Source organism: Chanodichthys erythropterus, chromosome 13, assembly GCF_024489055.1.
Source record: "Chanodichthys erythropterus isolate Z2021 chromosome 13, ASM2448905v1, whole genome shotgun sequence".
Classification (NCBI taxonomy): Eukaryota; Metazoa; Chordata; class Actinopteri; order Cypriniformes; family Xenocyprididae; genus Chanodichthys; species Chanodichthys erythropterus.
Genome location: NC_090233.1, coordinates 22,934,758 through 22,946,886, shown reverse-complemented (window position 1 = coordinate 22,946,886; position 12,129 = coordinate 22,934,758). Strand labels below are relative to the sequence as shown.

The 12,129-nt window shown below is 38.3% G+C and overlaps 1 protein-coding gene across 2 annotated transcripts; it reads right to left on the bottom strand.

The window, feature by feature from the left end:
• Positions 1-993: 993 nt before the first annotated feature.
• On the bottom strand, positions 994-11,803 carry tbx1 (T-box transcription factor 1). Of its 2 annotated transcripts, XM_067407048.1 has the most exons (8): positions 11,163-11,803; positions 9,606-9,996; positions 6,873-6,974; positions 6,478-6,649; positions 5,755-5,910; positions 4,652-4,719; positions 3,838-3,938; positions 994-1,928 (listed from the first exon to the last, which is right to left on the bottom strand). In XM_067407048.1, the coding sequence occupies exons 1-8, from the start codon at positions 11,347-11,349 to the stop codon at positions 1,546-1,548; spliced, it is 1,560 nt and encodes a 519-aa protein (XP_067263149.1). In that variant the 5' UTR covers positions 11,350-11,803; the 3' UTR covers positions 994-1,545. The 2 variants fall into 2 exon arrangements, with proteins under 2 accessions (XP_067263149.1, XP_067263150.1); XM_067407049.1 differs by lacking the exon at positions 5,755-5,910.
• Between the last annotated feature and the right edge of the window lie 326 nt (positions 11,804-12,129).

The window sequence follows — 12,129 nt, the reverse complement described above, 5'->3', positions numbered from 1 at the left end:
TTTCATTGCCCTTGTTTTTCCTAATTCAGTTTTTCCTTTTTAACGCAGAACAATTTGAAAAGCCCCCTTTAGGTGGTCTGTCCCAGTGTGCATCGAGTTGTTACCACAACAAAAAATTATACGACCAATTAGTCGTCGCTCAAATGGCTGGAAACATTGTTTAACCTTTGATACTTCAGAAAGTCGTTAGCTGTCAGAGGTCAAATGGTGTGCAAGCGTTTCTTTCCTCTACCATGGGATTACCTAAATCACTGTGTACGGAGAAACGGTAGATATTCTGCCAAGCGCAGTTTAATGTATTAGGCTAATCTATTTTAATAACGGTTCACTTTCATTTACAGTGTTCATGTTACAGTGGAATTACATAAATATTATATCCTACTTATTTTGTGCATTTCTTTTCGTAAATACACAGTTAGTATTAGGTTTTCTTGTTATTAATTATCTTTGTGTAACATGGACTCTGTTTTTCTTTCCTGCTCATTTTTAATTTATATATTCATCAAGTAGCCTGCGTGTGAGTCTAGGTGAATTTGCATATTGACTTCAGCCATGGCTGTATGGTTAAAGCAAACCTTTAAAAAAAAAAAAAAAGTATAAACATTTTAACTAATACATATTAAAATTTAGAAGTATTCTATAAGTCAGTCATTTTAACTGATATATATATATATATTATTGAAAGTAAAATATTTATTTTTTTACTGTCACAGGAGATGCATATTTTCGTTCTGAGGTTAAAAAAAGGCCCAAATTGACAATCTCACAATTCTCTGTTTGATAATGCGTCAATAATTTCTTTCCAAATGAAACCTGTTTGGAGTTCTGAGGAGAATAAAAGCAAGGAGTTGCATTTCCTCCAAGTAAGGAAAGAATTAAATTTGCAAATGCCAATGGAACATGTTTAAAGGTAAAATATTTAATGTTTATTTTACAAGTTCAGCACAGTCATTCAGTTCATTTATTTATTTGAATTGCTGTACGTCAGTGCCACGTTACAAGCTTCACGGACCTGCTAAAGGTGGTCTAGCATTTTCAAAAAAACAATTCATTCTCAACCAGGGAAAAAAAGAATAATTTCAGGGCATTTCAGCACCTTCAAAACAGCGCAACATGCAAATATTCCATCTATAGAAGCTCGATGGCTCAAGGGTAATATATAATTTATGGCTTTTTAAAAGCAAAAACAAAAAGTGCATTCAACACAAAAGTTCAGTTCCAGTCCGTGATAATGCATGAGAAGTCTTTGTCCTCCTCATTACTCCAAACACTGCAGTTTCCAGGTGCACTGCTATTGTTCTGATTCTGAGTCCGTCCAGAGCTAATGTTGAGCTCTTCCTTATGCTCCACAAGGACATTTGTGACATTTCTCCCTTCAATAAATATGGCAGCTTCACTTTCCATCTGTTAGAAGCCACTGCAAAAGATGTGCCCAACTCAAAACTTAACATGTTTTGTGAATCTGGGACACAAAGGTATGTGTTCGAGGTTTCCCCCCATAATGTTTTGTCCCATGTGGCTCTCAATCAGGTTCCGACTGAGTCATTATCTGGGTCCGTAGTCGTAATTAGTCGGCGCGCTTGTTGCAGAGTACATGTTGGCTGTGGCTGGGTTCATGTGGGGGTGGTAACCGTGGCTTCTAATGCTCGGTGAGGGATACGGTGACGGCCTGGTTTTGGCTCCCAAATAGTGTTCATAACTGGTGGGATACTTGTACGGATGGTGGTGCAGGGTGTCGGGTGGTTGGGGGTGTCCGTCGAGGCGTAGTTCGTGGGGTGGGCTGCGCGGGCCGGCTGTGAGGGGCACGGCGTGTAGGCCGCCGAGGACTGGAAGGGCAGGGCTGAGGACTCGGGACATCAGCTGGTGAGCGGGGTCGGAATGGAGGGGAGTGCCGCTGGGGTCCCGATCGTATTCTCGCCTGCTGTCCTCTGTGTTCGGGACAGAAAAAGAAAAAGTGTAAGATTTCGTACAAGATATAACCAGGTGCAAGTCATATTTTTAGGATTATTTTGCACAATCACGCTGTTGATTAGAGGCCTGCGCTCTTAAAACCAAAGATTTTAATATTAGTATATTAGTATATATTAGTTTTTGTAAAATGCTGCGTTAAAAACAACCCAAGTTGGGTTAAATATAGACAAACCCAGCGATTGGATTAAACGTTTGCCCATGTGCTGGGCAGTTTTATTTAACCCAACTATTGTTTAAAAATTACTATATGGCTGGCTTAAAATAAACCCAAAATAGGTTGGAAATAGAAAAAATCGGACACATAATTACAAAAAAATTGTTCTTTTAAGAACCTTTCACAGAAAGGTTTATTGGAGAACCCAAAATGGTTTTTCTATTACATTGCTACACTAAAAAATACTGGGTTTGGGTTAAGTGATAATAAAATAATAAACATTTTTAAATTGCTTATTGATAAAGGTTTACCTTTTGATAATTATTGTTGCCTTCAGTAATTATGTGTCTGATTTTTAATTTCCAACCTATTTTGGGTTCATTTTAAGCCAGCCATATAGTAACTTTAAAACAATAGTTGAGTTAAATAAAAACTACCCATGGGCAAACATTTAACCCAACCGCTGGGTTTGTCCATTTTCAACCCAACTTAGGTGGTTTTTAACCAAGTGTAGGAAGTCCAGACAATGAATGGAAAAGCAGTGTAATTTAGTTTGTTTGTGGATGGATTACACTGCTGGGTTGTTTCAACACTGTCAGAAAAAAAGGTACGGCGCTGTCACTGAGCAGTACCCTAAGGTACAAAAGTGAAAAGGTACATCTTTGTACCTTATTTACCCCTAAATGGTGCATATTAGTACCTTAAAGGTACACTTTAAAAGTGCATATTTGTACCTTAGGGTACAGCCTCAGTGACAGCACCGTACCTTTTTTTTTTTTCTGACAGTGAACTCATGTTTGGGTCAAATATGGACAAACCCAACAATTGGTTTAAATATTTCAAGTGAAAATGTTAAACCCAATGGTTGGGTTTGTCCATATTTGACCCAATCATGGGTTGAAACAACCCAACATTTTTTACAGTGTATTGATTTAAATGCATAATTGGCACTATTCGACCATTCATCATAGAACTTGTGCAATGGCAAAGTTCCTTAGACATTAAAGTTTCTTCATGGAACCATTGATGCCAATAACGAAACCTGTATTTTCATCACAGTGTGTTTGTGTGTTGAGTTTTGAATGGCTCTTTACAAATGTAGGAAGCCCAGAGACAATGAGTTCAGGGACCTGAACTGGAGTGAAAAGCGGTGTAATTTAGTTCGTTTGTGAAACGAGATGTGCTGAGGTTGATTGGCAGGATAAGTCATAAGTGTCATTCAGCCAAAGAGGTAAATTCTCACAGGAAATCATTTTACACAGAGCGTAGGACCGAAAAAGTCTCAGTCTGAGCATGTCCTCCAGGCATGCAGCTGTTCAAACTTTTGTGTATTGAAATTTGCAGCGCTCAACTAGACAAATGTAACTCTTTTGCGCAGTGGAACGTAGATGCTGAGAGACCAAACAGACCGGAGCCATTACTCGACTGAAAATCCTAACTGCCTTTATTTGGGGCTGTTGCTCATTTCTAGCGATTTGGCTTTTACACGATAATCACAGCTGAATACGGTTTAATGTTTACGCATGTGAGTGTACATTCCTGTACGGACTGTTTGATCAGTAATGGATTTAAATGTGTAATAGGCACACAATATTATCCATACAGCAAATGTGACCATTCGTCTTGTCATTGTAGAAATGTTCATTTGTAAACTCAGGAACATTTTTTTTCGTGCTAAATGAGATTTTGTTAGCCGTGTTTTATATACAGACCTTTCTCTGTGCCATTCTGCTGCGGGGGAGAGGACATGGGGTTCCTGGTTCGGGCAAACGCACTCATGATTTGCAGAGAGCCTGGCCTGTGATTCCGGGGCCTGGAAAAGCAGGCAAGATAGAATCAGTGACATGTTCTGGAATGCATTGTTTTGTAGTATGAATGAGTGGTATGTCTAATGGTATTCTAGCAGAAATATAATTGTCATTCAGAGCCATAAATCATAGTCTTTCAACTTATTTATTTTGGCATATGTAGGCCCTATATATAGAATTTTAAAGAGAATATTAAAATGTAACACCAAAAACCTGTTAATTGGTTAACTAAGTTACTTTAATAAGAAAATATTTTTTTATATATTAGAAAAGGATTTTTTTTTTCATATTGTAAAAGTTGCATTATTATATAATATTTAACAAGGCAATCACTCTTAAAAATAAAGGTTCTTTGTTGACATTGATGGTTCCATAAAGAACCTTTAACATTCATGGAATCTTTCCATTGCACAAAATGTTCTTTATAGTGGAAAAATTTTCAAAATGATTCTTCTATGGCATTGCTGTGAATATGTCCAAAAATGTGCCCTTTTGGAAACTTTATTTTTAAGAATGTACATGTTCATCACTATTTTAATCGTTAAGTTAGCAAAAATTGTAGCCGTTTCAAAGCATATTTGTATGTTCTATAGCCAGTAATGTGCATTTGATTGTTTAATATAAAAATCAAATGTCCTTCTAATATGCCCAATACATTTATCTTAGTTGAGCAGCAGCCAAAAAAAAAAAAAAAAAAAAAAGAAGAAGAAAAACTCACCAGTCCTCAGGATCACAGTCTCTGAAGCCCTTGGCAAACGGATTGCTGGCGATTTTCAGTTGTGTTATCTGAGAGGAAAAGAGTGAAAACGTGAAAAATGTGGCGTTGCTTAATGAACAAATTCGGGTATTGACCTCCAATATTGTTCATTTATTTTTATTCGGACAATGAAATTGTTTATACAGATAATCATTTCCCAAAGTCCAATCTAGAGCTTGTGTTATTATAAGGCGTTTTTTAAATTGTAAACTCATTTTTCTGCCACGTAACGCTCCAATTAATCGCGTATACAACAATGTTAATGTATGTGCGCTGTTCCTGAAAGGGCGTAGACGCTCGACTATTGTATTTATATTAACAATAACACATTTCAACATTTATTTGGACACACACTGGAAACTATTTATGTTAAATATGAACGCGCGAGGTAATGCCTCATGGCTGTGGAAAAGCGCTGTGATGAAGATGTGTGCGTGATTTTCCGGAATGAGTTGAAAAACAAATGTAAAGCCCGCGGTGAGAGTTGGAGATCAAGAGGTCAAACTGATAGAAGACAGAGCAGGAAAGACAGATGAAAAAAGAGAAGAAAAACACTGGACAGCTGCGCGAGAGCATCAGTAACACCGCAGTCTTTATTTATAGCTCAACTAGTCAAGTGTATCGTTTAATTTTGCTTTTTATAAAGAGTATTTATGTGTTCAAGGTAATTAGAATGGCGTGTTAATTTTAGCCTAATAAATGCGTATTGCTTTCAAAGGTAGCATATATTGAAATCATATAAAAACAATAGTTTCTTTTTTAAAACAAAAATGGTATGAAGGTTTTTGGCATTTTAAAGAAGCCACCAACTCGGTTCTAAAAATATTCTCACGATACTCGGATTTATTTTTAATAGGAGCGTGGTTTAGGAAACCGCCATGATTCACAAACAATAAATAGCCATAAATGCATATAAGTAGGCTACTTCTCCGTAAAATAGACTACTAGTGTGTTTAATCATGTGATTAGGCTACTATAATATCACAACCAGTTTGTAGCCTATATGTGACAACAGGAAGGTCTTTCTAAAAAAGCAGTAATTAGTGTTAGAGATGAGCACTTACTCTGTGGTTTTGATACGCTGTGACGGCGGTAAATCTGGTCTCCTCAAAAACAAATGTCTTGTAATTTTCCTCGGCGTATTTCTCACTGTCTTTTCTAGGATCCACGTAGACCACGTGGAATCTGGGCTGATATCTGTGCATTGAGTTCAGTATGATCTGCAAGAGCAATAAATATAATTTAACACGATTAAAAACATAGAAATAAGGCACGCTGTCATCGCTTCGTTTGAGGCGAATTACGTGTCGCGCTTTACGAGTAGATATAAACTCATTATTTGGAAAATGTAGGGTACTTTAATACATTTATTAAAAACATTAAATAAAAATAACATTACATTACATTTTAAATGTGAAAAAGTAGGAAGCAAAAGTCTAAATAAACATTGACAATTAATGTAGGCTAGCTATCATCATTAGCTTTGCGTTTCCCATGCCAATTTGTGTTTACGCCGTTAATGAGACAATATAGGCATAATTAAGGTCCAAAATATGCAGAGTCATAAATAGGCATACACTAATTATTTCCTACTAATTATTTAGTGTTATTAAATACTGTGCCTTCAAATGTGCAGATTTATCACATGCGTACTTTACTCTCAATCTTCCACTGGTCTGTGCTGTTCTCAAATAAAAATTAAATAGGCCTATGACAAAAGCCGAATCTTATAATTAAAGGCAATTTACAATAGTAAACATTTATTTTTAGGACTAAGTAACACATACATGTCCGTTGTCGTCCAGCAGATTGTTGGTCAGTTTTAGTTTATCGAAGGAAACGATCTGTTTCATCCACTGCGCTCCTTTGGCAGGTGAGTCGGGGTGATAGTGCACTCTTCCTGGAGTCGCTGGATCAGCCTTCCCCGCCACCAGCCACGATGAACTGTGGAAGGCATACCTTCAGTGCAGAGAAGAAAGAGGTTGAGTACTCCGTTTGCAACGTCAGTTATGTTGTGCTCTTTGGGTAACACTTTAATAATATTCACTATAAATATGATTACTATATGACATTATGCGGATTGAAGTAGTAATAAAACTTTGATGTAACGTCGAAATATGTTTATCTGTTTTGATGCAGACAGTGGTGTGGTATGGGCATAGTACGTAGACTTATGACATACCTGTATCGTTTATCATCCACTGGTAGGAAATCCATCAGGAGCATGTAATCTGCCATTGGGTCCATTCCAAATATTTTGACTTGAAATGTAGGAAACATTCGTCTGGAGAGAAGAATGCAACCAGTTGGTTATACATTTACTACGTTTTCTATTAATGAACTCATTATATATAAATCTTCCTCTAATTGGACTCTTTTCATTATGATGCCGCAGTACATGTTGCTAACATTTTGAAATACCAATTATAGGCTACATACATTTTTATACTGACTCTAAATCTGTGTTTAACTTTAGGCCTGTATTACGCGCGCGAATGATCACTCGCACACTTCGGACCTACTATGAAACACCACAGTCTTTCTCTCTCCCTCTTTCACAAACACACACATAGGCCTGCGCACAAGGATGCATATACTATGCAGAACAAACACATAAGAACGCACGCTGTGCTCAAATGTGGGTCGACAAATACATTATTCTGAAACCATAAGCCCTTCTGTGCACAGGCACACCACATGCTGCATACCAGTGAAAGTGATACTGGAATCATTGTTCAGTGAACGCGAGTGTCTTTTCATGGCGCTATTTGTGGATAGGTGAAGCTAAAGTATCTTTTAAAGTGCCTTCCCTTAGATTTAGTGTATAGTGAGCACCTTTGGAATGACAGATGACTTTGCGCGCGCACACACACACATAAGCGGACAACCAGGTAAAATATGTCTCACTATTATAGTATGTCTTCATCTTTCTCTTTTATAGCCGCATCTTCCACCGTTTAGCATCGAGCATAACACAGATCATTATGATTCAAAGCCGTGACTCTTCAGAAGAGTCATCATTAATGCTGCTAACCTAACCCTCTTTTGCCATATTGCGGATAATGTTTAGCCATGCATTTAAACTAAGATCAATCTTAATACGCGTCTTTAGGCCATGAAGAAAAGCACATTGTTTTTGCAGATTGAACCGTGCTTTTTATTAATGATTTTTTTTATGAATTGTTGGCTAAAAAAAAATATGTTTTTTATGCTGGTCATAAATGCATTTGAGATATTTGGATATTAACCTTAATGTATTATTTAATCAAACTTATGCCCAGATTTTCTTCTTTTCTTTTTTTTTTTTTTTTGTAATAGTTTTTCTTGTCTGTTTTGCTGACATTCAATATATGAAAATCAACCTTCTAAAATTGAAAAATGAAGCTGCCTTAATTTATTGAAATCAAATTGGTGCTAAAGTTGCAGTGGTAAGATAGCTGAAGTGGTAAGTTCAATGCACTTTTCGACCACTTTTAATTCAATCCGGCCTACTGATGAGAAAAAAAATAGCTGAAACCTTACAAAGATTGAATAAAAATATGGCAGAAATTGTGATAAGTTAAATGAATGCAAACAAAATATGTATTTCGATTTAAAACTTATGACTTTAAAGCGAAAAATCTATTTCCAAAGATTTGTAATATGTATAGTTTTTTTTTTTTTTTTTTTTTCCCCTTTCTTTCTTTTTTTCAGACGTGCAGCCATTTATGGATATAGGCCTGTAAATTAATTGGAAAGGATAGTGACGCTAAAGCTGATGCGTCGTGAAAGAAAAAAATGTTCTGTGCGAATGTTTGAGCCATAAAGCAAATTAGACTGAAATATTACAGACATTGGAAAAATGCACTTTTATGTGTAACGACATATGGGATCTAGCTAATATTAACAGAAAGATTAGTGTTCTCGCGATGTTCGGCTACCAATCAGCATAAAAGCCAATTTTTTTACGATGCCTGCAATGTTTTATAATTCACCACTGACTGAACTGCTTCAAGTTAAAGTAGGCCACAGCAGCTGCAAGAAATTAACACTAAACTAGATGAACGGTCCATGTAGTGGTCTAGTGACCTCATTGTCAGTATTTACGCAGATGCTTCTAAAATTATGTTGTGTCGTTCAGCTCCCTTCTGCCACATGTGATTTTTATTTAAAAGATAGAAACGTACCTTGGAGTATCAAAGTATAACACTTCCTGAGTGAGGCCTGGTTATATCCAAATACATGTGTGAATTTGTATGTGTGTGTACGCTCGCGCGCATTTATCTTAGTCATTTACTGTATATGTAGATATTCATTTAATCACGGTCTATTTTGCACGAAGTAAATGCAAGCTAAAACTCGACGTTCACCTGAATAAACAGACCGGGCTGTACAAATAAGACACTATAGCTATGCATGTTAGTCGTGAAAGCCAGTCAGGAACCCTTTAGCACACAGGTGAGCTAAAAATGTACTGTATCTCATGCTATCTGTCTTATCGCTGTTTAAATACACACAATGAACTGTTTACACTTCATTTTAAATGGCCATGATGATTGTGCTAAGCTAATGCACTGTTAAGGGTATTTATTCAGAATCGGACCTATTGAACTTTCTGACAATACGATGATAAATGTGTCTTTCCCGTGCGAGAAACAGATTTGAAATGAATTTGAAAATGGTTTATTATTCAATTAACAAACGACACTGCTTTACACGTCAGTAGTTCAAGTAGATTGATTATGAAGTTTAATTTACATTTCAAACAATTGAAATGGATATTTGTAGCTCTGTTGAACATTATACGTTTGTTAGTGTTAAATTAAAAATCTCTAAAAGTGTAATTTCCTCCGCATGAATGTCGATAAACTGTATTAAAACAACAACTTGATGTCAAATTATCTCAAAGGTTTAGTATAGAAACCTGTCAACTCACCTCCCAGCTTTTGTGACAATCATTTCAGTTCCAAGTTGATTAAATTCATCCCAGAGCGCCTTCATTTCCAACTGTACATTAATATTGGCTACTTTAGGGTTCTTTTTGACCAGCGTTTTGTTCGGCGTTGAGCTTGAAGACGATGAGGAGCAGTTGGACGTCCCGGTGTCTCCCTGTGCCGGGGCCTGTGCTGGGTTGGATCCGGAATAGTTGTAGCCGTGCTGGGCAGCCGGGCACGGCTCAAACTGGCTTTCATGATGGCTGTAGGGATCCCCAGGCGAAGGAGAGAGATGATAACTCCCGGGCGTATTGAGACTGCTCAGGCTGCTGGTCGTGAAGGCTGCAACATCGCAAAAATGGGACAGCTGCGTCAGCCACGGGCTTGATATTGCTGAAATCATTCCAAAAATTGGGTTTACAATTTGCGCAGGACTCGAGTTTAAAAGCAACAATATGCAAGTGAATGCAGGAGTTCGCGTAGGATTATCAAATATAGAGTAATTTTACGATGTCCTCAAGTGTGTCGCGTATCGGAAAGTTTCCTGCTTTTATGAGTGTATCCAAGAACGATGGTCTCCTTCTAGGTTAACGCATATTGCCTATAGGTGAAGTACTTAAAAAGCCCGCAGAACCTATAAAACGCCTTCCTAAGTAGCTTCGTATTGATTACCGATAATCTAAACTTGGTCCGTTGTTTTCAAAGACTTGTGCGCTGTGAACTGTTCCAAGCGGCCTCTGTCCTGCCCCTCTGCTAAACTGAAATCCAGACTTCTCTCTTATCTCTCACATAGGGCCTCCCCTTTGCGATAAAACCGGTTCTTATTTCTATTTAGATAAGGAACTGCAGGTAATGTGCCTTTCCTCGCCTTGGGACGAGACTGATTGACAGAGAAGTGCGCCCCTTATAATGGGCTTTCCGGCACCCATTTACTTTTGGATAAGTGTATCGCCCACACCACCCTCCTCTAACAATAGACTGGTTAGCTGGCACGACGGAGAGTAACCTTTTTTCGCAAAGCAAACAAACACCCGCGCAACATGGACAAACAACTAATGTTGCGAAGGATCGAGTCTCCCGTCTATGTCTCGAATGCTATTTTCTTTTGTTCACAATTTTGCTGTTGGGCTTTATCTGTTCCACTGTTCGTCTGACAGGCTCATCCTTGTATTGGAGGTGGAATCTAAGTTTCCTAGATTCCTTTGGCACTTTGCATGCTTCGTTTTGCGTTGCTCACGCTTGTAGTATAGGCTACTTGATGTTTACTTGGACGATTTATGTCATTTGAGGACCATGCGGTGACTAGAGCCTGTTTTACAAGTTGCAGCTAATGTGCAACTTAGGACAAATTATTCGCAGTTCTGGCTGTTGTATAAATTAGTGCGCGGAGAGGAACGCGCGGCGTTTTGTGCGTTGGGCTGTGCTGAATTCTGCATTAGAATATTGAAATACACGTGTCTTTGGCGATAGCTGAAAGTTTCTCGCGCCGAGAAAGTGTTAAACAAACTGCGCGAGCCCTACAAATGATCACAAGGTTATTGTCAAGATCGTGCCCGTACCTTCCATCTCCCGCGTGACAGTGCTGTAATGCATTTTAATGTGTCTGGAGCAGTTTTGCACCACTTGCTTGTCCAGGCTAGTGGCGTGTTTGTCAAATGTCGTGTTTCCTGCTTGATCCCTCGCTGAAATCAGACAGGCAATACTGAAAGCATTTGCCTTTGGAGAAAGGGGACTACTGTCGTCCATAAGCGAGAAACCGAGTCAAGGAACACCGCTTCCACCCCCTTCCGAGCTACTCCATGTCGAGAACGCAGACAGTACAAACAATAACTCGAAGTACACGAAGTTTCATTCTTTGAGAAAGGGCCTTTTGGCGATGTTGGTGCTCTCCACTGTTTTCAAAACAAACTATTCCCACGGAATTTGCTCTGCTTTATATGCTCCAATTAAAAGATCTGCTCGAACACGTCCGGCTGTATTAAAACATCGCTCTTCCACACACACTCCAAAAAAAAAAAAAAAAAAAAACTTTTCTTCAACCGCGGTGTCTGGGTGATGTCATTAAGGCTCGCTGGAGAAGAGCTACTGCGGGAGAGAATGTCAGAAGCGCGAGCTCCACGCCTCCAGTGCACGGTTGAAAAAAAGTGTGCACGCTCTCCGCGGGATGTTTTATTTGAATAAGACCTTGTCAATCACTGTACCAAATTTGAATTCACTGGCGAGAAAAAAAAGAGAAAAGAAAAAGAAAACGTCACGCGGATGTCCTGCTATACTTTTACAGCAAATTATATGTTGTGACTTTTCCCACTGGTAGTGGAAAGCATTACAAGCACATACACTCTGAACTGTACTACACAGTGAACTGCGTGCAGACACACTGAACTGCTCGCTAAATGAATCCAGTTTAAAGCGGTCGACCTATCAGTGCGTTCAACAAAGGTTCTTCAGTGGTTCTTTGCAACATCTCAGCTCACTGTATACTGTTTTTTGAGCTGCAGGCTGATATATGGTGCTGTAAAGATGCTG

What these genes read in the sequence shown, in the direction of transcription:
- tbx1 (XM_067407048.1), bottom strand. Translation starts at nt 11,349, where the DNA reads ATGGACGACAGTAGTCCCCTTTCTCCAAAGGCAAATGCTTTCAGTATT. An exon ending in ATTGTCACAAAAGCTGGGAG is followed by an intron (nt 6,975 to 9,605) that starts GTGAGTTGACAG and finishes TCTTCTCTCCAG; the next exon opens with ACGAATGTTTCCTACATTTC. An exon ending in CAGCGTATCAAAACCACAGA is followed by an intron (nt 4,720 to 5,754) that starts GTAAGTGCTCAT and finishes TTTTCCTCTCAG; the next exon opens with ATAACACAACTGAAAATCGC.